Below are 25132 nucleotides of genomic sequence, written 5' to 3'. Positions count from 1 at the left end.
CAACTATGATATACAGCTAAGCACTGGGGCTTTGGGGAGAAAAAAGAAAAAAAAAAAGAGGAAGATTGGCAACAGATGTTAGTGCAGGGCCAATCTTCCTCAAAAAAAAAAAGGTAAAAAAAATGATATAAATCACATTTTAGTTTTCTTTACATAGAAGGCGGTGTTGAGCACCTACTTATCACTTAGTAGTTGTGAGGCAAGGTTCCAAGTAGTTCACGTCAATTAGCTCGTTTGATCCTCATAGAAACTCAGTAGGTACTCTTATTCTTCCCAGTCAACAAATGAGTAAACTGAGGCACAGAAGTTATACTATTTGTCAAAATCATTCTGCATGCAGAATCCATATTTTTAACCACCAGGCTAAGGGGCTATACCAAATATAACACGTTTAATATTTTAAATTAGTGTATTTGTATAATATCTGAATTTTTGGCATTTTACTCACATTCTCGGCATTAAGGACAATGCAGCAATATACAGCTAATTAGTTTTATTAATGTTACTCTCTAAATTTATTATAAACTTTTGAACCATGATCTAAAATTGAGCGTTCAAGCTAATTGTCATTGCTCTTTACTTTGTGTCAAACATATAATAGGTTTCGTTTTATTTGAGAGAACACAATCTCTTGATCCCCAGGAAATCTACCAACCAGCTTCTTCTTCATTGAATTCAACTAGAAAATTGAGTGAAAGCAAGATATTTTTTTTGGAAAGCTACTTACTTTATCAAAGCCATTTACTGGTTTCAGATAAGTTGATGACTAATGTTGCGTTTATGAAATTATGATATTGCACTGGAAAGTAATAAACCAGTGCAAATTCTAATATATGTTTACGTGAGTGGATTTTGATATAGGACCCATGTGTTGCTCTTTACCTGTTTATTAGCAATTTAAAATAATGAGGTGTAGAACTTTTGGGACTGCAAATGTTTTCTTGATAAGCCCTTCAAAATTAATAATGGCGAGATACGTATTTATCATCAAAGGGAAAAGGGTAAAAATAAGCATCTTGATTACTATTGAAAGCCCGGTTAGGTTTTTGTGGGCCACAGAGCCCAGTGATGACCTTGACAAGTGACTCTTCTTCGTTCTTCATTCCATTCTTACTTTCATTCTGTTTAATTTAAATTTCTTCTAGTTATTTAATTTATTTGATATGGCATCTTACCAGTCTTTTTCTCATCTTAATTCTTCTGCCATTCAGAGTACCACACCGAAACATTGATTTTTTAAAAATATCTGTGCTTGATTTCTGACTGATTAAATATGATATGCATCAATATCTATGAACAGTCTCATCTTTGTACATCCCTGTAATGTCCTATTTTCTTTATAGGCCCTTGATTCTTTGCAAAGTCACTTTTCAGAGGAAGTATAATGTAGTGATATTATGTAATAAAACGTAGTTTATAAAAGTATAGTAAGATTTTTTAAAAAAAACAATAAAAATAACTTTTATTTCTAAAAGATTTTATGCTCGTTGTAAAAATACTTAATGTTATATAGACACAGTAAAAATCACTTGTAATCCTGTTGCCCAGATATAACCACTGGTAAGATGTTCTGATGTTCATTATTTATATGTTTCTCCTAAAATGAAAATTCGTACAAAAAATATTTTAATAGTAATTCTCACTCTATATGAGAGTACATTTATTATACGTTCAGAGTTTAATGTTTACAACCTAAATGTTATTATATTTTCTTTTCTCTCAGATCCTGGCCCTGATGCTAACCAGTTGGCTGGGGTTACGTTCATTACTTACGAGTCCTGGGTCACTCTTTTTTTTTTTTTATGAGTTTCCACCAACCTACAGACCCATGATCTTAAGAAACAATTATTGTTGTTTTAAACCACTGAGCTTTGGGTAGTTTGTCACACAGCATTATTGTGACAACACTGAGTAGTACAGAGGGGAGGTAGGAAATATGCTTCTCTACTTCTCATGCCTTTTTTTTCCTGAGTGAAATAGAGGGAAAAAACATGGTGAAACTGAGGAACCACAGACCTTGATGCAGTTTTCAGAATCCCAGCTGTGCCACTTCAGAGAAACATGAACTCTTTTCTAGGCCTCATTTCCTCATGATAAGAATTCCTACCTTGTTGGGAGGATTAAATGAAAGAGTGTATATATACTTTATGGTGCATTCTAGATGTTTGGTAAAATTGGTTCTTCCTCTTTTCCCTACAAGTTTTATTTTTGTATATGAGGTGCTTTTCGTGTAAGTGATATGCACGAGTCCATCACAGCAACCTTAGGAGACAGATGAAGGTGAATTTCCTTTGTTCAGATTAAGAGAGCAGGGCTTGGTGAGATGCATTAGGACGTGGCAGAGGTGGGTCTCATCCCCAGGTCAGTTGTTCATTAAACCTCTGAATGTGCTGGGGGATCCAGTATATTTCTAGATATAACTTCATGGAGTGTTCAGAGGTAAACCTGATTAACGAATACTTTGCATGTCAACAACACAGTTTTGTCATCCAAACTACATTGTGCTCAGAGCGTTGCTACTTGTCACGTGGTTATGTTGCTCAGTTATGTTTGGAAAAAAGACTTCGCACATACTTAATTCATTGAAAATTCCATATATTTAGTTTACTGAAATATGTTTAAGGGTTGTGTTGAGGATTAAATTGAGGTTGCATTGAGGACTAAAGAAGTGGATTCTTTAGTAACTGGCACATCGTAAGTCCTCAATATATACTAGCAATTATCATTTTTTATTTTTTGTTATACGTTTTAAAATTTGTTTTTTGTGCTTAAGTGATTTGTGCTTATCACTAGCAAGAAATATTTGTTTAGATTTTTTATGTCTTGTTGATATGTTTACTTAAAAGTTAATTTAGTTCCTACCTTAATAAATCAATTATTAATTTTGAAATCACTTTTAAGCCAAGGAGAAATGGATTTTTTGAATGAAAATAGTTATATATGGTTTTTTAAAAATACGATTTTTTAATATACCACTGAGTAAGATAAGTATTATCTACTTACCCATGTATTACTTATTTCACCCCAATATAAAACATTTCAAAATGTCACCTCAATAAGGATTAGAATGTTTTTGTTAGAAAGGCAAGATTGGTCAGGTTACAAAATCCATACATTTCAACAATCCATAAGTCAGAGTATTTTTTCAGGAATGTTGAAAAGAAAACACATGAGTGTTATTCTGGTAAGCCAGCCACCCCTGAAACCAGATTGACTAGACTGATTAAAATCATGTCACCTAGTGGGTGGCCACTTGGCCATTAGTGTGTGGTGGGGGAACTGTGAATGGTGCAGGGGCACTTCGTGCAAAACAAGCAGCCTCAATATTGCAGAAGTGGTGATGGATACTTGAGTGGTATCTGTTTGGGATAAATATGGATACAAGTGAGGCAGATGATGCCAGGTGGGATGCTAGGGTTAGTTATTGAATTCAGTGATTTTAGCGTTCATATGTAAGGCTTCTTTTGTGTATCTTGGAGCAAAGGAAAAATGGAAGAAGCAAGTGAAGAAGGAGATTCCAGTATATGGCTGGATATTGGACTAGAGATCTTCCAACACTATTCCTCCTTGGCAGAAAACTCTAATAATCTATGAAAAGTAGACTTATGTATTGGAACTTAATTTTGAGATGTCATTCTGTATGTAACAGGTGCAAAGATAAGTACTTTTTATTGTTCTCTCTAGTTAGATAGCTTTCATAAATCAGCACCATCTGTTCTTCTTTTAAAGACTCTTCTCTTGCCTTGGGTTGTGTGGAGTCATGTTGTGTAGGTTTCCAGACAGGAAATGTTTCATTTCTGTGTAAATGGAAATTTCATGGACTGTGTTAAATACTATGTTTGGTATTCCATATGATCAGTATTCACTTGAGATGAGAATGTTAGGAATCCAGTCGAGGGAATGAAGCTCACATAGAATATTCAGCATCATGGGTCCTGAATACTTCTTCATATAATCCAGAATTATTTGGTGTGGAGATCTGGGTTCTGTGGAGCACAGTTTATATTATAATGAACTGCACTGCGTTTAAAAGTATAGCAGCTATTAATTTCTCTCTACAATATGAGAAGATATTTTTATTTTAAAAGGTCTTATTTATTATCTAGTATTGTCTGTCCCTAAAAGTATTTGAATTAGTTTTTTTTCTTGTGTTTTTACTGTACTGGAATATAATGATCATGAAGTAAAATTATATTACACATTTCCTGATTTTGTGTCTTTAGAAGGTTGCTATAGATTTATCATTTTCAGTTGTGAAGCCATCCTCCCCCAGAAGTTTTCAATTGTTTTCCTCGTGTGATGGGAAATTACTTTTCCCTGGCGATTTGACCAATTAATCAAGTAGTGGCAACATTAACACAAAAGCTTTCTGGAGTTCTGCTTGTGATATTTAGGGGACTTGGAAACAGATTCCCCTGGGAATTATTTTCCACCAAATGTGATCCCCAAAAAAGTGGTTTAATTAATGCTGTCAACATCCAAATAAATATTTTCTCTGGGATACTCTAGCTCATTAATAGTTAACGTCTCTCATTGAATTTGGAAAATCTTGGAGACACTCTAAAAAGTGTGAAGACCATTTAGTTGAGGATTTTTATAGCAATATAATTGAACCAATTAAGTGATTTTACTGTTAAGAATAATGGTAAAACACTTGAGGAAAAGTATTGTAAATTTGTTTATCAGGGTATCATCAGAAATTTCATTTCCTTTAGTGCTTCCTAAACAATAAAATTCAAAGATAGGTATGTGGGAAATTTAAGCAGGCAAGTATAACTTGAGTATTTTATAAAAGGTTTTTAAAATGATAAATTATTTCTTAAAATTGTAGGCTTTTCTTTCAAGTAATAACTATTCAAAATATTTAGTTCCTTGGAACTCTGAGCTGGAGTGCAGAGATGCAGCTGGTTGGTTTGTAGGTGAAGTTTTACTATGTGCCTGTGAGGCAGACAGTGTGCTTTTGTTTTACTTGTTTTCTAAGCAAACCAGTTACAGAATTTGTCCTCTTATCTTATATGGTGAGTGATGCAGGCAGGATTCAATTTTTAAGTGTTCCAGTCACAAATCCCGTGCTTCTTTGCAATGACATCCACTTAAGTTTTTAGATGTCTTTTTTTCTTTTTAATCTCAGTATGTTGAGCAGATATTTAGTACTTAAGTAGGAAAAAATACACTAGATAATTTTTGAAATTAAAAAGATAATTTGGAGTTTAACCAAACTTAGTTTTCTTAAACACATAGCTCATGCAAGTGCTTGTGATTTCGGAATGTAGCCTCCATTGGTCCTGTAGGGCTTTTTCAATTGAGGGTTAGTCTTTATAAGTATTTTGGAAGAGAGTAAGATTATTAATTTTTAGGAAGCAGAGAACAAATAGTTCACATAATGCTTTTATCTCCACTTGTCTTATACGAATTTCTAACTTGATCTAAAACTCCTCCTTCTTACCCAAGCTTATCAAATATGCATTTTCTCTCATTTTTTCCTCTCCTTTGACTGCTTTGGCTCCTCTATCCTTTTAAAAAATTTGCTTAGATCAGTATAATAGGGTAGGTAAAGGGTTAACAAAATCTTTTGCCTTTTCTGCTGAGAATTTAAACTTCGGTTATTTTTTGGCTCCCTTTCTCTGGAAACCTGATAAAGGATTCCATGACTGTTGTTGTGTGGTAGAAGTGACCGCTGATTGGTAAATTGCACCTGGACTCAAAAAACTAACTATCTGACAAGCAGCTGTGCCTATGGTGTTGTTGTAAGAGATACTGGCTTCTCTGGGGCATGAGACTTGTGAGCCAGAGTCGTGCTTGCTTCCAGCTGATGGGAGTCTCTTTTCCTGCACCTGAGCTGTCAGCCAGGGGGACCCACAAGAAGAGCTCGTGGGCAGCTGTGCAGACCACTCCTTCCAAGGACAAAGGCAGGATGCTGCCTTGCTGGCAAGTTGGGTTTCCTGCCTTATGTCCTTTGGAGTAAATCTGATGCCAGGTGGCCTCTGGGGGTCTTGAGAGTGGATGTTTAGTGGGACCTAAAGAGCCCTTCTTCCCCTTTGTGGGCATTTCAAATGTGTAGTCAGAATGCACATAAATAAATAACACTTGAAGACTTTTAATGAAAAACTAGCAGTCTCTCTGTCCTACTGCTGCTGCTTCCCCCACCCTCTCTCCCCAGAGGCTACAACTTTCAATTTATGCAGATGTTGGTTCTGATATTTACTTCCCTGTGTCTAAATAAAATATTTATGTTGCTCTTTCCTGGTTACCAGTTATTGACATCTGTTGACTTGCCATTAAGAAAGATGAGACTTTCTCCTTTTATGCCCCTTGCACTTTCCCTGTTCCCATCCTCTCAGTGTTGTTACATCAGAAGTCTGAGTTAAATCAGTGGCCAGTGTCACATTATATGGCAATGTAAGGATGCTCACTGAATAACCAAGCAGGTACTCTGATGAAAATTCCTCTCCTACACATTTTCTTCTGTTGTTCCTGGAGATGATTGCTTTGACTTTTTGGAATTTGTTTTGTTTTCTCTATATGTGTCTTTAATTTTTTCCCCCACATTCTCTATCGAGTCTGTTAAAATATTTCCCAGATGTTCCAGAATATCAGACCAATTGTTAATTACTTTTTTCTCATGGAGATTGACTTCCCAGACCTCTCCATCCTGCTGCTCTAATCTGAACTGGTTTTTGCTTCTCTGGGCTGTCTTTTCACCATATTCTGGGACTTTCCTTGGGTTCTATCTATCGTTTTATTGAATTTCCTGGATTTTGCTGGAGCACATCCCAAAACAGCTTTATATGAAAGGGTCTGTGGGAAGTACTTTGCATGTGTGAAAAATTTTTTCAACTTTCACTCTTGATTTGTTTGTTTGGTTGAGCATCGAGTTCTATACTGAAAAATAATTTTGTCCTTGATGTAGAAGGTGTGACACTTTTATCTGTAGAATTTAATGTTATTGTTAAGAACACATTGTTGTCATAGAGTGTTTGTTAATGATATTCCTAGTTTTAGTTTGCTAGTAATTATACAAATGCTATCATTTGGCAATACTTAGGTTAAACTTCTGTTGGGAGATAATTCTCTATGGTTCTCTTGCATTTTTGTACACCTTGGGAACAGAGGCCTTTGTTCTGGACTAGCCTTTCGAGAACGTATGTATGAACAACCTTGGGACCCAGGCATACTGTCTCCCTCCATAACAAAGAGCAGGCGTGCTCACTGGCTGTGTAGAAGATTCGGGTTCTCTAAGCTCAGGTTTCTTCTTTGTGTGACAGTGTCCCCTGACCCTCCTCACATTGCCTTGTGAGGACGTTAGCTCGAGGAACCAGTGCATAAAAGGATGATACTCTGGCTAATGCGGTTGCTGTAGTGAACTGTCCTTTGTCTCTGACCTGCGCGTCCCGTTTCCTCTGCCAGCATCCTTGAAGCTATGGCAGACTAACTTATGAGCTTTCAAGTAGGGTAAAACCATAGACTCTTCAAGTTCTTGACATCAGTTTCCTCAACCAGTAACCCATGATGTTTCCTCCTCCTGTCATTTCCTTGATTGAATGCAGCAGTTAGTTGTTTATTTTTTGATTTCTCATTCCAAAGGCATTTTACAATGAAAGTACTTTGTATACAGCAAAGCACAACAAATAGCAGGTTTTTTGCAGGTTTATAAAATGTAGATGATATATTTAGTATTTAATTGTGTAGTGATATGTTTTATATTGTATTACAAGGCACAGAGTATGAATGGATGAATATATACTCTTAAAAGTTGTATAACATCATTGTGTAACATTAGCCTAAAGCATTTATTGAGGTATGTATTTATTATTAATGTCTCTTTTCAATAACAGCTAACATTTATTGGGCAATTACTGTGTGTCAGGTACCATGCTATGTTTGTGACTTGGGTTATCTTACTTATTCCTCTGAGTAGTCCTAAGAAGATGTTTTTATTGTTCCTTTTTTTTTTTTCAAAAGAAGGGATGGAAACACAGAAGGGATATATAACTTGCCTAAGGATATAAAATTGGCAAATGGTGGAGTTGGTGTTCACACCCAGGTCTGTTTAACTCTCGAACTCACACTCTTAACCACTATGCTCTGCTATAAAATGGAGAGAAGGGAAAGAGTAAAAAGTATATTGACTCGCCTGGAAATTTTTTAACACTGTGTAGTTTAATACTATAGGCCTTCAGTATTGATTTGACATATAATAACCAAGCTTCATTTACTATGGTTATAATGGAATTCAGTGTATAACTCTGGCTAAAAGTAACTATGTTCAGTCACAGCTTAAAAAAAAGTGCCAAACAACAAAGGAAAGCAATAGAGGAGCTGATATTCACACATCCAGAAGTTGGGAAATTCTGGGCTGTGGTTCCCACAGCAATGCCGCTCAGCCTTCCGGCAGTGAATGTTACAATCTAAACTGAACGAACTGAACGAACGCCATGTGCAGCTGCGTGAAATACTATTCTACATGCTCTTGGGGGCCTGATAATAGCCACTGTGGGAACAATGAATGTGTAAATTATCAGTTACTGTTTTATCCCTGTAGTTTGGGGCATTTCATTTATGTGGCTGTTACATAGTACAGCTTAGGTGTTTCAACTGGTTATGCATCGTGGTGACATTTCACTGGTGCTTAAATTATTAATGAATCCTGAAACAAAATGTCTTTGACTTGTAAGATTTTTTTAATGTTTTCCATCTGATTTATAAACGATCGCTTTGCTCTCCTCCCTATCCCCACTCCCAATGGGAAAACATAGTTTTGGCAGTTCATGTTTACATTCAAAGTGTGATTCTTAGGCAGGTTCAAGATGCTAGTTAACCTTTGAAATGTATTATGTGCTGGTGCTTAAAAGAGATAGATGGCTAAGAAGTGTATATTAGAGCCTCTCAAAACACAGGATCATCAGTCTTCAAGTAGCTTGGCTTCACGCAGTGCACTGCCATTGAGGACGCACGGAGCCTGTCTACAGCTCATTGAAAACCTCGGTGCGTTCAGCTTCTTATTTTGGTAGATTCTCAGAGGAAATATCAATTGGGCAGTACCAACTGCTCTGTCTTGCCTTAATATTGCTTCAATAATTTAAAATATTGTTTGACACTGTGTCTTGAACCTATAACTTTTGCTTATCATTTTGTTGATTGATGCCTCTGTTGATGGCATATAAATTTTTACTATGAATCTCTCAAATACATGATTAAAACTATGAAATTTTTCTCTAATAGTCGACTCTCGACTATAGGTGGTTTAATAAGTTCACATATAAAATGACTTATCAAATTTATGTAGTAGAAGGCATAAGCCTAACAAATTATATATATACATAAGTTATACACATAAACTTCCAAGAAATAGATTAGATAAATTTTATTTTGTTGTATTTAGAAACTTATTACCCCAGAGATTCCTAGGAATGATTTTGTTTTCCTTCGTAAAATATTTACAGAGTACCTACGAAGTGCCAGACAGTGTGGATCTGAGGTGAAGCACGTGTGAGCCTCTTAGCCACTATGTTTGGAGATTCTGAGTCTTTTCTAAGTATTCTAATTTGGTGAATAAGACCATTGATATCAGAGGGGCATGTTTATCATTATTCAAATAATCCTGAAAAGCCAACTTAACTGTTATTGAACTCCTTGATGCAAAGACAATGGCCAAGATTATAAAGTAAGGCATATTCCTGGGTAGCATTTCATTTATTTTTATGAAGCATCACATTTATTGCACATGCACCTTTTGGAGTACCAGCATACTTACTCAGTTTCTACAACATGGGGGAACATCATTTTTATAAAATATTGCCTTTGTAAAAGGAAGAATAAAAGGTGGGGGTTGATTGGATTAATGTTCATGCCTTTGCCTGTGCTTGGTCCTTCATAACAGAAGTGGTTCTTTATGGCTAAGACCTTAGTTCCTTTACAGATACCTCTATATAATCACTCAGTTGGCTTGGGGTAACTTTGTGTGAAATTTCACAGGACGAAGGATTTAAGTCTAGGAATGTACTTATTGCTGGCTCATTTTGACAAGCTGTGTTAGTAGGAACTGAGGAGCTGACAAATACGACTTTGAAGATTGTGGTAGTCGTTAAGGTTTATAATGATCTCAATAGTAAAAATTTCAAACATGAATCCCCAGTGTCATGTACATTTCTTTATTAATATAGCATTGTAGTAATATATAATTACTTCCTAAAACATACACCAAAAAGTGAAATAAAAATAATAAAGTTAATGTAAGTAGAAGTTCTAGTGGTTTCTTTCTGTATTACAGTGGTATCTTGTTCACTTTCTGGGATATGCTAACTCAGGAGACTATTTGCTTTAAAATGCAGCTTTTCATATACACATACCCGTCTTATCATTAAAGGTCATCCTCCCTAGAGGAAAGACCTAGTTAACATGATCATAGTGCCTATTAGACTCTAGTTTTACCCAGTTTCCTTTCACATTATAGAAATAAACCTAACACAGAGCGTACTTCTCTTTGTATTGTGCTGTCTCCCTAGGATGAGGATGGTACAGAAGAAGACAACAGCCGTGTTGAACCGGTCGGACATGCTGACACTGGTTTGGAGAACGTACCCAGCTTTTGTCTGGAGTAAGTTACTGATGATTTTAACGAAATTTGTAACATACATGTAGCATCACTGTTAACAGCAAGTATTCCAAAAGCATATGGCATGTGGAATGTTTGTGCTTAGTTAAAAATATGCCTTGCATTGGTTTGTTTTCCAAAAAGCGTCTTTTGTCTATTGAGTTAATTGTCTAATGTAAGAAGTGTAGCATGGAGATTCACATGTACCTGTCCTGAGTTTCATACCTAGGAAAATACTATTTTATATTATAATTTAATAGTATTTGGCTGAAAATGTCTGTCATGTTAACAGCACTGTAACTGTTTTCACATTGCTTTGTATGTCAGTATTTTGGTTTGTTCTTCAACTTTGCTAAATTAAAAAAAATTGTAGACATACTTTACTTGAAAAACCAGTTGGGTCATGTAAACGATAGTCATTTTAGTATATATTTTTTTGAAGAAATAGAATCTCTCAAGATATTTGATGAAAAATTAGAGGTCATAGTTTAGGGACCTTGAATGTGATTTTAAGTATAAAATCTATACTTAAAGAAAAACTTTACCATATTATCACAACTTTACAATTATCTTAAATATTGGCATGTTTAAATGGAAAGTGTTCTCAGGACTTCTTAGAGCAGAAAGGGCAGTCATTCTGAATTTTTTCTTTGATTTTGGGTAAAAGTTTGAGGGTTTAGATATTAACATTTGAACTCTTAATTCTGTCTTCTCTTGGTCTTCTGAGGGAAGGCTCTAAGAACCTTCTCAGTGAGATTAAATAGGCTCTAGAATCAGATTGTTTGGATATACAGTAGCCAGCACTCTCCAAGTATTTACATTTAAGCACTACTTGCCATGTCATAGTTATTTTTAGAAAGACTGTGGAATAAAAGAAATTTATTAAAGTTACCGTATTATTCTTAGTTGACAATCCAATCATTAAATAGATGTTCAAGTGATACTAACAGTATCTAAAATAGGATGTTACAAAGTTCTATGAAAATATTAAAAAAATTAAAATCCATTTAAATAGTATTACTTTAGTAAAATATTTTGTCAGTACGGCAAAATTTTTATTTTGTCTTAGTGTATGTAGTTAAACCTATGCACATATTTTCAGTTTTGTTTTTATTTGATATCCTTATCTTTAATTTTCTTTAGCCTTTGCCTTATATAATCAGGACATTCATAGTATCAGGTTTTTATGTAAGAAATACAGTTGAAGAATTGGCGTTTTCCATTATATAAAAACTGTACTGTGATCTTAGACAAATCCATTTGGTAATCATTTATAGTTGTCCAGGTTGCTTAAACTAGATATTTAATTGAAATGCTGTTTCGAAATATTGATTGTTAGATGAATATTTCTTAGATTTCTGTGCAATACGCACATACACAGAAAAATCAACAAAGAAAGTAATATCTCATTTAAATGGTTTAGAAAATTTACATTCTCCAAATTACTAATTTTCATTAATAAAAAATAAGTAATTACTATTATTATATTAATAGTAAAGTACTTTAGTTATTTAACAGAAGTAACTTCATGTTACTGCATATAAATACCTTCATGACTTTAAAGTTCAATTACAAAGACTTTTATGAAAATTGTTTAATTTTTAGCGGATATCTATTGGTTTTGAGAAAGGAGTTTTATAACCTGCACATAAACTGCGCTCACAGCAGTTTAGGAAATGGTGACCTGACTTGTTGTGGAGCAGTGGGAAGTGAGGGTAACTGGGTCACATCTGGACTGTCCCCTACAGGCGCAAAAACTTTGACCTTATTGGGTTATTGGAAGGGTCAGTGATGTGACATAGATGGGAGCACTTTGTAAATTATAAAGTGCTATGCAGCTGCAACACCTTTATTCAGTTAATCTTCATAGTCATTGAAACAGGTATTGGGATGGAAAATTTTGAGTGGACGTCTAGAGATTTGAGTTACAAAATGTGTACTTGAATTACACAGAAGAGAGTGGTCCGAGAGAAATGGTTCTGTGTCATTTTTAATGTAGTTATTTCTGATGATTGCTCTCCCTCCGTGCCATCAGACTAGTGTTCAGGTATGTAGTGTTTGATGTTGCCTCCATCACCATGCTTATATTCCAGAATGTGTATGTATATGCGTGTGTGCTGGTGGGATTTTTGTTTTGTTCTCTTTTTGTTGTTTCTTATGTGTCTCTATTGTTGTGGTTTTGGTTTTGCTTGGTTTTGGTTTTGGTTTGTTTACAGTCCATGTTCATGCTCCCTCATTCATCGTTGTCTCACAGTGATATGGTAAAGCTCGTACAAGTCTCCAACGATGGAGGGCCTCTGGGAATCCATGTAGTGCCTTTCAGTGCTCGAGGCGGCAGGTAACGTATCTCGGAGGTTTTTAATTGAATCGTAATGTGGAGTGTTTTATCTTCGTTTATGCTCAGACTTAGAGTGGTGTGGATTTACCCTATGCTTAATAGAAACATTTTCATTGGGGGGCAACTGGTACTTCGTTCGTTTGTATCCATCATAATCACAGAAAGCACTTAGGCTGATGAAGAAATCAAGCATTTAAACTATCCTAATAATTTTATTGTTCATCACATCCATGTAAACATTGTACTTTGCTGTAAATTGATGATAGACTTGACAGTCAGAACTACAGCTGAATTTGCAAAGTTAAGGCAGAGCTTAAAGCAATTTTCTGGAAATATTTATCCGATAAAAATTGTCTGGATAACTTAGATAATGATTCATTTTAAATTCATTTTTATGTTTATTTAGTTCTTTAATATTATAAGATTTTTATGATTACATTTGAAATTTTAAAAAATTAGACAAGCTATAGATTTATTTCCTACCATGTGGCTTGTGGCTCCTTGCCTTCAATCTCTGCACACTCAGATTTCAAAATTTTGTATTGTTTGTTAATATGACTTCATTACTTTATAGAACATGTATCCTTAAATACTTTAAATGTTATACGAGCTTCTTTTATTCTGCTGCTTTTTTGTCTGTGAAAGAACTATTGTTTGTTTTATGGTATTCAAATACTATGAATTGATTTTGCAACTAATAGTTGATGGGCCTCTGTCATGGACATCAAGTGAAGAGCATCTCACATCCTCCCCCAGCAGCGTTAACCTGCACACCATTAAGTTGTTGAAGCTTAATCATATCCTCTCATTTACCGGTCTAATGATTACCGAATGAAAAAGATTTGTGAACTATTTGGCTTCTTATTTTGAACTTCTTCTTTTGTTATTGTTATCATTTTTTTTTTTTTTTTTTTAGTTTAACATCCTTTACACTGGGGGAAGCTGGAAAGTAGCCTTAGACTAGTGACTGAGAACTTAGAACATAAACTGTTGCTGAGGAGTTGTAAGCATCTAGCATGTGGTAAAAGACAGATGGAATATCAGTTACAAGCGTGTGATTCAATTATCTGTTTACTTTTTTTAAGTGAGTATCTGAACAGTTGTATTGCCTTCCTGCTGTATGTTCCTAACTGTGGCAAGTCCAAATTTCATCTTCTTGGTAAAGCACATGCTTTTTGGAATGTCTGGAAGCTTTGACTTACCTAGAACTCTGCTGGAGTAGGAGGCTTGACTGTTCGCGTTATGTCACAGGATGTGAACGTCACTGTGAATGTTAGGGCAGTGTTACAGTCACAAAGCTGTGGCTACTTTCGCTTTTCTCCTCCTCCTTCTCTTTTTTTAGTTTTAAACTTTGGAGAAGCATTGAAATTTCTTCAAAGAACTTTCAATTAAACAAGCTTAGTTGTTTTCAAAATGGCCCTAGCCTTTATTTCCTTTAAAAAATATAATTTTAAATGACTTCAAAAGTTAAATCTTTTTTTTCCATTTATTTCATGAATAGAAAAAAAAGATAAGATAAAATGCATGTATTATAGCTTCCCAATATTAATGTGCCTTTAACTGCCTGTGGAATATAACTCATCACAAATGAGATTTAACTGTGCATGTACAAGCTTTGAACCAGTATTTCTATTACAAACACGTTATTTTCTGTCATTTATTACACATTTCTTACCTCAGTGTGAAAGGATGTTAGGATAAAATAAGTAGATGGAAAGTCTAAAGCAAAAGGAGAATAAGATAGAAAAATAAACCTACTAGAGATTAATCAATGAAAGGCATTTCACAAAATCTACCACATTTACTGGTTACCATGGTAATTAGTTTCAATATACAGAACATATTGAAGTAGATGAGTGTCCCTGTGCAGAACTAGAAGTTGTTTTATAGCTGAGTCATTTTGTGTGTGTGTGTGTGTGTGTGTGTGTGTGTGTGTATGTGTGAGGAAGACTAGCCCTGAGCTAACATTCGTTGCTCATCCTTCTCTTTTTGCTGAGGAAGATTGACCCTGGGCTAACATCCATGCCCATCTTTCTCTATTTTATATGGGACGCCGCCACAGCATGGCCTGACAGGCGGTGTGTCAGTCCGTGCCCAGGATCCGAACCTGCAAACCTTGGGGCCGCCGAAGCAGAGTGCGCGAACTTAACCACTACGCCACCAGGCCAGCCCCATATAGCTGAGTCACTTTTAATCCTTGTTGATCTGGCCCTTAGAGAAGAAATTCTTGTGTAGCTTTCCTGTATAAGGAACAAAGAGATTACGAAATTCAGATTCTTTATAAACCCTTTTTAGGCGTCACCAGTTTTCATATTGGGGAACAGAACAGAAATTTTTTTTTTTTTTCCAACACCTGATTTGTATCTTTAAGCTTCTTCGTGGACTTGATAGTAATGGTTCTTCAGTTAGGGTGACAATGAGAGAGAAGAAGCAGGCAGGCTGCTTGGAATCATGGATGCCAGAGACACCTATCTCCCTTGTTCTCAGAAATGCTTACAAGTGGATTTTCCTCATTCAGTCAGAACCTTCCCAACACTTACTGTGTGATAATTCCTGTGTTAGGTGCTAGGAAACAAAGATGAACAGGACAGAGTCTTTCTCGAGGGATTTGCAGTAAAGATGGAGTGATAGCCAAGAAATCACACAATTATAATTATGTGATAAATGTTGATATAGTTATATAGTAGGTGCTGTGTGAGCTGTTAGAGGAAGAATTTCTGAATTAGGTAACTGAAGCTGGCTTGTTGCGGAAGAAGATTTTAAATGTGATGACAGCTTATAATGGGAGCTTCATCAACTCCATGGTGGCTGCAAGGGCAAATTAACCAATGCAGTATAGCAGAAAGGAAGAAATTAAGTGGAACTCTTGAAGAAATTGCACATATACCTAGTGGGAATACCAGAATACATATTCATGGGGTGTAAGTTGAAGTTTCTAAGAATAACTTCCCTTGTACAAAATTCCAACCATCCTTGGGCCTTCTCAATTTTGGAGCTATAACTAATTGAATAACACTTACTGAATACTTATTTTTATAAAAGTGACACATTTATGTCAGTATTGCTTTCTGATTTAGATTTCAAGTCAAAAAGTCTAAGGAACAATGCAGGATAGAAATTATATATTATAAAGAGAAGAAACAGTACAAAGAACATCTCAAATATCAAATATAATTCAGGAAAACAGGAAGAATGTGAAGTCAATGTTAGAGAAATTTTTAAAGCCACTTAGGTATGACTATGGCCTGAGGTATAATGCAGTTTTTTCAATAAGGATCTTGCTGGGCCTATTTAAAGAGGCTATTTTTCTGGGGTCGGTTGGATGTTGGTCCTTGACTGGGGACATCAGTGACAGTTGGCATGTGGCTGCTCATCCCCCAACCGCTGCCTCAGATACTAGAAACTGAAATAATTAGATGCATAGAAAAGACAGCATTATCTTCCCCTGATGCTGTTTTTCTTTAGTCGTCATCTTGTATGTTATTCAAAAACAGTTAACTGATCCCCTCCCAGAACTCTTTATTCACAGTTTCATTACCTTGAAATCAATTTTTCACTTCACACATGTAATTTCATTTCCTCTTGATTTAAATGTCAAACATAATCTCCTTATTTAAATCACAAATGCTACTACTTTCAGGAAGGTTATGCCAAATAATTGTCATTTCCTTTGGCAGAAAAACCATATTTTATTTTATGTTTTTTTATGTTTCTAGGATGTAGACCATAGGCATTGCTCACTAAAGCTTACGCAGTAAAGGAATGCATGAACCTGTGACTGTCCATGTCAGCTGTGGCACTACTCTGTTGGAAATAAAACAATAAGGACATATCCTGGCTCAATAGTCATTAATGAATTTTCCTGAGGCTTTCTAATCACATAGGAATATGATTATGATGTAATGTAAAGTGTTTAGTGTTTAAAAAGCCAGATATAAAATCGTGTACTGAAATAGGGGCTGGGTTTCTGAAATTATAAGATTTTATATTTGGTTTTAAGGGACTTAAAGTCTAGTTGAGAAATATGTCTATAAAAAGATCCATGCTGTGTCAAAAGAATCCTGTGCACATGTGCCATATGGAGTTAGAGGGAGCAGAACTATGGAGTGCTGGCCACTGTGGCAAACCCTCAGTGAAGCAATGGAGCTTGATCTGTGCTGTGAATGAAATATAGGACTATGCTAGTGATGTTCTGGAAAGATTTTTTTTCCAGGAAGAGACTATATGAAAGGAAGATGCTGCATGTAAATCTGCATGATTTGGTGAGAAATAGTGAGCCAATGATTTGAAACAGAAGGTATTGGAAGATGGCACTGGAGCCATTGTGAGCAAGTACTTTGTGAATGGCCTGCGAGACTTCATTCAGTAAATAATGGAGACATTGGGGAAGGTTTTCAAGAAATATGATTGCATTATTTTTTTTTTAATTTTATTTATTTATTTTTCCCCCAAAGCCCCAGTAGATAGTTGTATGTCATAGCTGCACATCCTTCTAGTTGCTGTATGTGGGACGCGGCCTCAGCATGGCCAGAGAAGCGGTGCGTCTGTGCGCGCCGGGGATCCGAACCCGGGCCGCCAGCAGCAGAGTGCGTGCACTTAACCGCTAAGCCACGGGACAGGTCCTGATTGCATTATTTTTAAAATAACTGTTCTTCTTCTATTTGGACTCCACAGTCTGACTTATAGTAGATATTCTAAATCTTTTCCCTATGGAAACAAGTGTGACTAAAGTATATTATTCTTAATAAAGTGCAGTCTGCTTCTCGAGGACTTTTCTGTAATGGACGTTTCCCATTTGTGTACATTCTTCTTTCTTTTTAAACCTATAGCCCTTGAAATTTTCTTTCACCGTACTTTTTCTTATGCAAATAGTAATTGTATGTTTGTGTTTTTTTATTTTATTAAGCAAGTTTTTAAAATATCTAGTGTTTCCCAGTCTTGGTTCTAGGCATATTCCAGATCAGGGGTTGGCAGACTTTCTGTAAAGAGTCAGATATTCAGTATTTTTGGCATTGTGGGCCACCATGGTGCACTTTCTAGTGCAAGTATTCAGTTCTGTATTTAACCAAATGAGCATGGCTGTGTTCCAATAAAGCTTCATTTACAAAAACAGCTGGCAGGCTGAACTTTGGCTCATGGGCTCTAATTGGCCAGCCCTGCTCCAGAGAACCAAACAAATAAAAGTGCCTGCCATCATGCAGTTTACATTCTAGTATTTTCATATCTAAAGTTTCTTCTCCTCTGTTTCCTATTCATATTATTTGAAGGACAAGAGTCCCAAACTTCATTTCCACTTACTGGTTGATAGAAAGCCTTTTTATTGTAACTATATATTATTTCCCACCAACACACTCCCCTAATTGTAAGGAGTTTTCAGGAGGAGGGGAAATAGAAAAGACAACCTCATTTGACATCCTCCAATTAGTAGTATGTACTCACAGAACTCTTCTTCCTCATATCTGATTGTCAGTCATGAGACTTCAGGAAAAATCTAAAGTCTTTAATTAGGAAAACAGCTCTTGGTAAAAGGATATATGCGTGTGTGTGTTGCTGGGGGACGGAATCTGTGTCTAGCTTTCTGCTACTGGCTCATGCTGGCAAATGCCTTACTTATTAATGACGTCTCACCTTACTTTTTACAGATGTACTATCATTTGATTTGTCTGATTAATTCTGATTGTTATCCCAAATGATTTTTTCAACTGTTTATCTTCAATGTAATATTTAGAGTATCAGGTGAAGGGTCAACACCAAACTTTTTCAGTTGCTCTATTAAAGTTTCTTTTCATAATTTTTTCCCTTGACTCGTTTCTTACTTACATTACTGTCCATAAATTTCACCATCTAAGGTGAAAAAAACCACAAACCTAAAAGAATATTTTATAATGTTTAACGTTTTTGAGTTGAAATAAAAGTGATTCTATTGGAAAATATATATTCCTGTGATCAGATTAACATAGAAAATGATTGAAGTATAAATTTGTTTTCTGCATCGTCAGCGTACATATTGAATAATTTTCCTCTCAAATAAAAACTAAACTATTTATGAAGAGTTAATTCTACCAGCATGAGTAGTTAGCAAACATATTTGGAAGGTCTTGAGAAGTCTTCCCGTCTGAGGGATGGGGAACGCATGACTTTGTATGGCTTAAATAAGAAAATACATGTAATTATAAAATACATGTAAGATACGTTTAGTGAGATACTTGGCAATGGCAGCTAAGAAGAATGATTTTTTACTTATCTTCACTTATCTTCCTGTTATGTGCTTTAAAATCCCCTCCGTGTTGCTTGGTGTTCCGGTTGTCTCTGTAGGTGCTGATTAGTCCATATAATAGTGGAACATGATCATTTGTCTCTTCTATCATGAATCTGAGATGAGAAGTTACTGTTATATTGTAAATTTGGGAATCTCGGGACACACTTGTTTAGTTAGTTGGGTGCATATGTTAATGAAAAGTTACAGCCAATTTGAATTTCATGGAACTAGCTCAGGTGTTAAGAACAGCTTTATTAGAGGCTTGTATATTTCAGTTCACTGTAGAGTTTTAAAATTGAATATCACTTTTAAAAGAATAAATATGCTCTTGAACTTAAAGTACTTTTTTTTTGTTTTTTGTGAGGAAGATCAGCCCTGAGCTAACATCCATGCCAATCCTCCTCTTTTTGCTGAGGAAGACCAGCTCCGAGCTAACATCTATTGCTAATCCTCCTCCTTTTTTTCTCCCTTTTTCTCCCCAAAGCCCCAGTAGATAGTTGTATGTCATAGTTGCACATCCTTCTAGTTGCTGTATGTAGGATGCCGCCTCAGCATGGCCGGACAAGCGGTGACTTGGTGTGGCCTGGGATCTGAACCTGGGCCACCAGTAACGGAGCGCTCACACTTAACCGCTAAGCCACGGGGCCAGCCCCTCAAGCCAATTTAATTGCTTTTGAAAAAAGACAATTTAGCTTTATTTACTGAATCTGTAGCTTTTTGCCTGAAAATTTTCAATTGTGCATTCTTAGCTTCAGACTTGTTTATTATAATAAAGGACCATATAAATGCATTTGTTTTAGAGAGAGAAGTTGTGTTTACATTAAGATAAATCTTGCTTCTTTAAATGTAGTAGTATGATTCCTGTCATTTCTGCCCTAATCTGGAGGAATTCTCTATTTTTACTTACCTTGTTTTGACCTACTTCACCTCATCCATTAAAGATAAAAAAAAAAAATGAGATTGTATTTTAACCTGGAATTCCTTTAACTCTCTCCTCTTCCTGTCCGCAGTAATGTGGCTGTGGTTCTCAGGGATGAGATGTAGGTGATGCTGGCCCTTCGCATTCGTTCCTCAAGAGGGGAAGAGGGTCTTTTTGATGGGACCCCATTCTGCCCATCCCTACTCTGCCTCACTACAGTCGGGTGTTGATGCTGTGTCAGCTTCTATTAAGATGAAGTATGATCATTTCCATACAGCTGGGTGGCGGTTGTGGGAGTTTACATTCTCACAGCAAAGCTCAGACTTGCCCAGCCAATTTAGATGTCAGTAAAGCATTTGTTACTTATTTTCAGTTTTATCATTGGTTGTAATTTATACTTAGAATTGAAAATGTTAACATGTGTGTCTGAGTTTGTTTTAATTAAGTGTATAATTAAGCTAATGAACCTTGTAAAAATGTAGTGGTGCGATCCTTAATATAATCTAAGCAGTTAAATTTCTAATTATGCATCCAAAATCATGTACAAAGATGCAGCGTTTCAATGGCTTGCTTTCTGTGACTATATTCATCTTCTTTGCCCTTTTTTTTTTTGGTAAGAAACATTGTTGAAAAGCCATGAGGAAAGACTTAAAAGAAATATATGTATATTTGCATATTTTTTATTTTGGGAAAATTATTTAGAAGTGAGATTTGTACATAGTGGACATAGTATTTTTTCCCCCAAATTTAAAAAAAAGTATAGGAAACAGTGGAAGAGGAGTAGGTTTGGGGATGTTCAGATTTACTAGAAAAAAATCCATTTGCTCAAAAAAGCATGTATGCCAAGTAGAGTTTACATTAGATTCATACGGGAGGTGAACGAGGTTCTGTTTCACATACTCCTAACCCCTTATAGGTATACCTTCATAAATCTGCCCTACCACATTAATAAATGCACCAAGTGTTTTCCCTATGTCTGTCAGCACAGCCAGTCTGAGGTGGTTCCACTCCTGAACTACCCGTGAGCAGAGCTCACCCAAGCTCCTCTCTTCCTGCTCTCCTCTCTTATTTTTTGCAAAGTGGTTTCTTCTTCTAATGGAAAAGGGTTGCCCTTAATAAAGGATTCTGGCACTAACTGCTAAGAAGAACAACCATTCTCTATTCCAGCACATTGACATGCCGAAATGTTCTGAACTGCATTAGCTTTAGTTATTTTCTCAATAAAAGTGTTACAGGAACCACCACACCATAGGTAGTCAATTCTTTATTACTTTAGAGCAAATTCTAGTTGCTGGTTGAATTTGCAAAATATATACCTAAAGTTTGTTTTTAATCATTCTATTGGAGAGGCCTATAAATTGAAAGTGGGAGGTAAGGAGATGGATCTGCTTGCGCACGCGCATTTTTCAGGAAGATAAAAGGATCCCTTATTCCTGCCCGTTGTTTTCCCTTCAGAGGGTACTTTTCATCCTCAGCCTCACTGTTATGTTATCAGTTCAGTTTTCTAGTGAAGTTTTTTTGATAGTTCATTCCCATTCCTTTTGTAATCATTTTCACCTAGTGAAGCAAATGAGATAATTTTGCAGAATGTACCACTTTACTTTTAAATTAATCCATTCTTTTTGAGAGAATGATTCTAATAGTGTGGTCAAGTATTTAGAAATCAGCAGGCTACTAACTTCTCCATAATTCAGTCTGTTCCGCTGATTCCCTGATCACTTGCTGTGTCACTCAGGGTGAACTTCTTCCTTTTCTGCACTTCTCGCCCCCACCCCCCATCAGTTCTCCCATCTCTAGTGCTGAGAAAAAGGATTCTGAGATTTTCGTGACTATTTTAACAATGGTTGGATTCTAAAAGCCTCATTTAATAAACTTCTGTTGTATTTAATGTAAATGTGATAGTGTATTTATGGTTTATAACATTTTTACTCTATGTTAGGATTACTGATACATTTGGGCATATATGAGGGCTTATTCAGAAAGACAAGCCATTCAATAAATGAAGCATGTCATGTGTTTTCTACTTTGGATTATTATTCTAGAATAATTCCCAGAAAAAAAAAAAAGGTAGATTTAAAAAAGAAAAATGATTGTCTAGATGAATATAAATCCATAGACCTATTCATCTGGAAAATATTGATGCCACTTGTAGAATTAAATTATAGATTTCCAAGTTATATTGTTTTAAACTGTCATAAACACTGAAAGAATCTATCAGGAATAAATTTAAACAAATTATTGATACTAGTTAACTGCTAAGTAATTTCCATTAAATATATATATCTATATTTTATATATCTATATATAGAATATATATATATTACTCAAAATATTCTGTGGGGTATTTTAGAATATATAAAATATTTCAGAATACATAAAAACATAATTATTAGTTGCTTTAGATAACAGAAATATAACCATATTGAGAAATTGCTCATGATTTCACTGATTAAAAATGAATTAAGTAACTGGAGTGACTCTTGGTAGGACATATTTTTACTAAGGGACTGAATGCATGTGCTTGAAAAAGTCTGTAGACGTGGCTTTTCGCGACAGGTGTGGCACCACATGTATGGCTGTGTTATGACTGCCTGTGGGTGGCTGAGTCGTCGTTTCCTTCAGGCTGTTCCTTTACATGGCGGCTCTGATGGTGAAGTGGCCGAGGGTCTTCTAGTTGCAGTATTATCAGTAACTGTGATTTAATTTGATTTCTCAAATTACTTTGTCCTGTTCAACAGAGTCGTAGATATATCTTAATAATTTGATTCCTCTGATAGAACACTTTGTTCAGTTGCACATAGAAATGACAAACAGTAGGGAAGCATAGGGAGATAGATGTGGGCATAGTGACCTTGTAACAATAACTTAATTCTTGGTGTGGCATATTATGGAATCTCTTCCTTCCAAATGCGAACTCAGACAGTGAAGTTGCTCATGCAGCTCTGTCAGTGTCTTTTAGTCTTACCTTTGAGCTGAGGGAATTTTTATATTTATTTAGTCCCAATATGGTAGTAAATAACTAAAGGTTCCTATGTAATATTGTTTTCATCAGTCACTAAGATTTTTAGACTCTTATACTAGTAGGTGCTAATCCTCAAAAAGTAAAGTTACAATAGGCAATTTAAATATTATTTCCCCTTTTTATTCTTGTGAGTTGGTAGAAAAAAGGTCTACTAAAACACAATGCCTCTTTACTATATTTAATAGTAAAAATTAGAATTAAGTTAAATGGAGACTCTATAAATATGCATGAAAGAAACAAAGTTAAACTGCAAAATAACAAGCAAAAAAGGACCTTTGCTTTAATTTGATTAATTTCAGTTCAATTGTATATTTGGTATAAATGATACTGTCATGAAAGAAAGGACCTGAATCTACATTTCATTTATATTCTATTTTGCAAAAAGCTTATTAGAAATATGAGACTTGTTTGCCTCAGCTAAGCTCAGTCATGCGTTCATTGAGCTCTCAGTGATCAAGACCTTACTAGTAGCTGAATGCCTGGGAACGTACTGCTGAGTCCCGTCTTCTCTCCTCCAGGAGCTTACAATGCGGTAATAGAGATGAGGTGTGTGTGTGAGTAACAGGAATGGAGTAAGATAAATGGCCATAGAACAGATAACAATTACTGTAGAAGTTTAAAAGAGGAAGCTTTCTATTTGGGTATCTTTCTACTGGAAAGTATATATAGGATATTGCAAATTGTATTCTGTTGAAAAATTCGTATGTATAGGCTATTGGAAATTATGGTGTCTTCAACTTTAATTTATGCAGGGTTCTAAATTCTAGTATGTATATGGGCATTTTTTGTCTCTATTAGGATTATAAAAGAAAATGCAAACTTGGGACAAGCCAAAAATAAGTTCATAAAAATTTTACCATGATCGTAATACAGATTTTATGCTAACCATCAAGTATATCACAGCATCAGAACTAGGTGGAGATTCCCCTTCCTTATACTGTGATCATATGAAGTGTTTGCTCTTTGTCCCAGGGTGTGTAGAATGCCCTTCCTGTCAGTCAAGAAGGTAGTGTTCTAGACCAAGTACACTAGTCATTTTTGGTTTTCCCCCTCCATATTGGTCTCTTTTCTTTCAACCTGAAGTTTGAGTACACATTGGAGAGATGAATGATGACTGGTGTTATTTGAACCTGTCACTGGCATTCTCCTCTTTTTCTTCAAATGGGAATAATGGCAACAAATTACTTACTTTTGAGGGAGACCTAACAAGATTTGAAACTCAGAATATTAGGCACTATCTAATTCAGATGCCAAGAATAGACTCTTCTCTTTTTGAAATCTCTGTGTTCCTTCTTACACGTACAATGCGCTGAGGTTAGCCTTCCTTCGTTACCTTTGCTTTCACAGAAAGTCAGCTGTTGCCATCAGCAGTGTACCAGCCGGCTTAAAACAGAAAACTGCCAGAGCTGTTCACAAATACATGCTCATCCCCGCTCCATATTGCAATATCCACTGAACCATCAGGCGAACTCTGTTTGAAGCATTTTTAAGCATAGGGAGAAGTATACAGTTTGTTTCAGAAGCATAATACTGACAAGCCAGAAACAAGTTCTTGTATTTATTGAAAGGATCCATTTCTACACATCATTTATAATGTTGTGGTTTTTGTGTTGGTGTTATTTTGAAATGTATTAATAATGATTTAATGCACTCGTTTATTAGGAAGTCTTTGTAAATATAATAGCATCATTAAAGCAATAGGGCATTGTGCACGGTGGAAATATTACATGTGTAATGATTTGCATTCTTAATGTTCCAGAACCCTGGGGTTATTAGTAAAACGATTGGAGAAAGGTGGTAAAGCTGAACAAGAAAACCTTTTTCATGAAAATGATTGCATTGTGAGGATTAATGATGGTGACCTTCGAAATAGAAGATTTGAACAGTAAGCGTGTGCTGGGTGCCTGGCCGTTCTTTCATGTTTTAGGCATGATAGAGTGCAGTCGATTGAAATGCTTCAAACAACGTGTCACGTCTGTGATCTCTGTCTTTACACTGGA

General features: G+C 35.6%; 1 protein-coding gene across 17 annotated transcripts in view; it reads left to right on the top strand.

The window, feature by feature from the left end:
* Nucleotides 1–25132, top strand: part of PARD3 (par-3 family cell polarity regulator) — a 624264-nt gene that overhangs the window by 342972 nt on the left and 256160 nt on the right. For all 17 annotated transcript variants that reach the window (XM_058532758.1, XM_058532762.1, XM_058532761.1 and 14 more), the window contains 3 exons: nucleotides 10506–10597; nucleotides 12849–12932; nucleotides 24892–25017. In XM_058532758.1, coding sequence (XP_058388741.1) covers nucleotides 10506–10597; nucleotides 12849–12932; nucleotides 24892–25017 — 302 coding nt within the window. The remainder of the gene's footprint in view (nucleotides 1–10505; nucleotides 10598–12848; nucleotides 12933–24891; nucleotides 25018–25132) is intronic.

The sequence above is a fragment of the Diceros bicornis genome, chromosome 36 (assembly GCF_020826845.1).
Source record: "Diceros bicornis minor isolate mBicDic1 chromosome 36, mDicBic1.mat.cur, whole genome shotgun sequence".
Lineage (NCBI taxonomy): Eukaryota > Metazoa > Chordata > Mammalia > Perissodactyla > Rhinocerotidae > Diceros > Diceros bicornis.
This window is presented reverse-complemented; position numbering and strand designations above follow the sequence as displayed.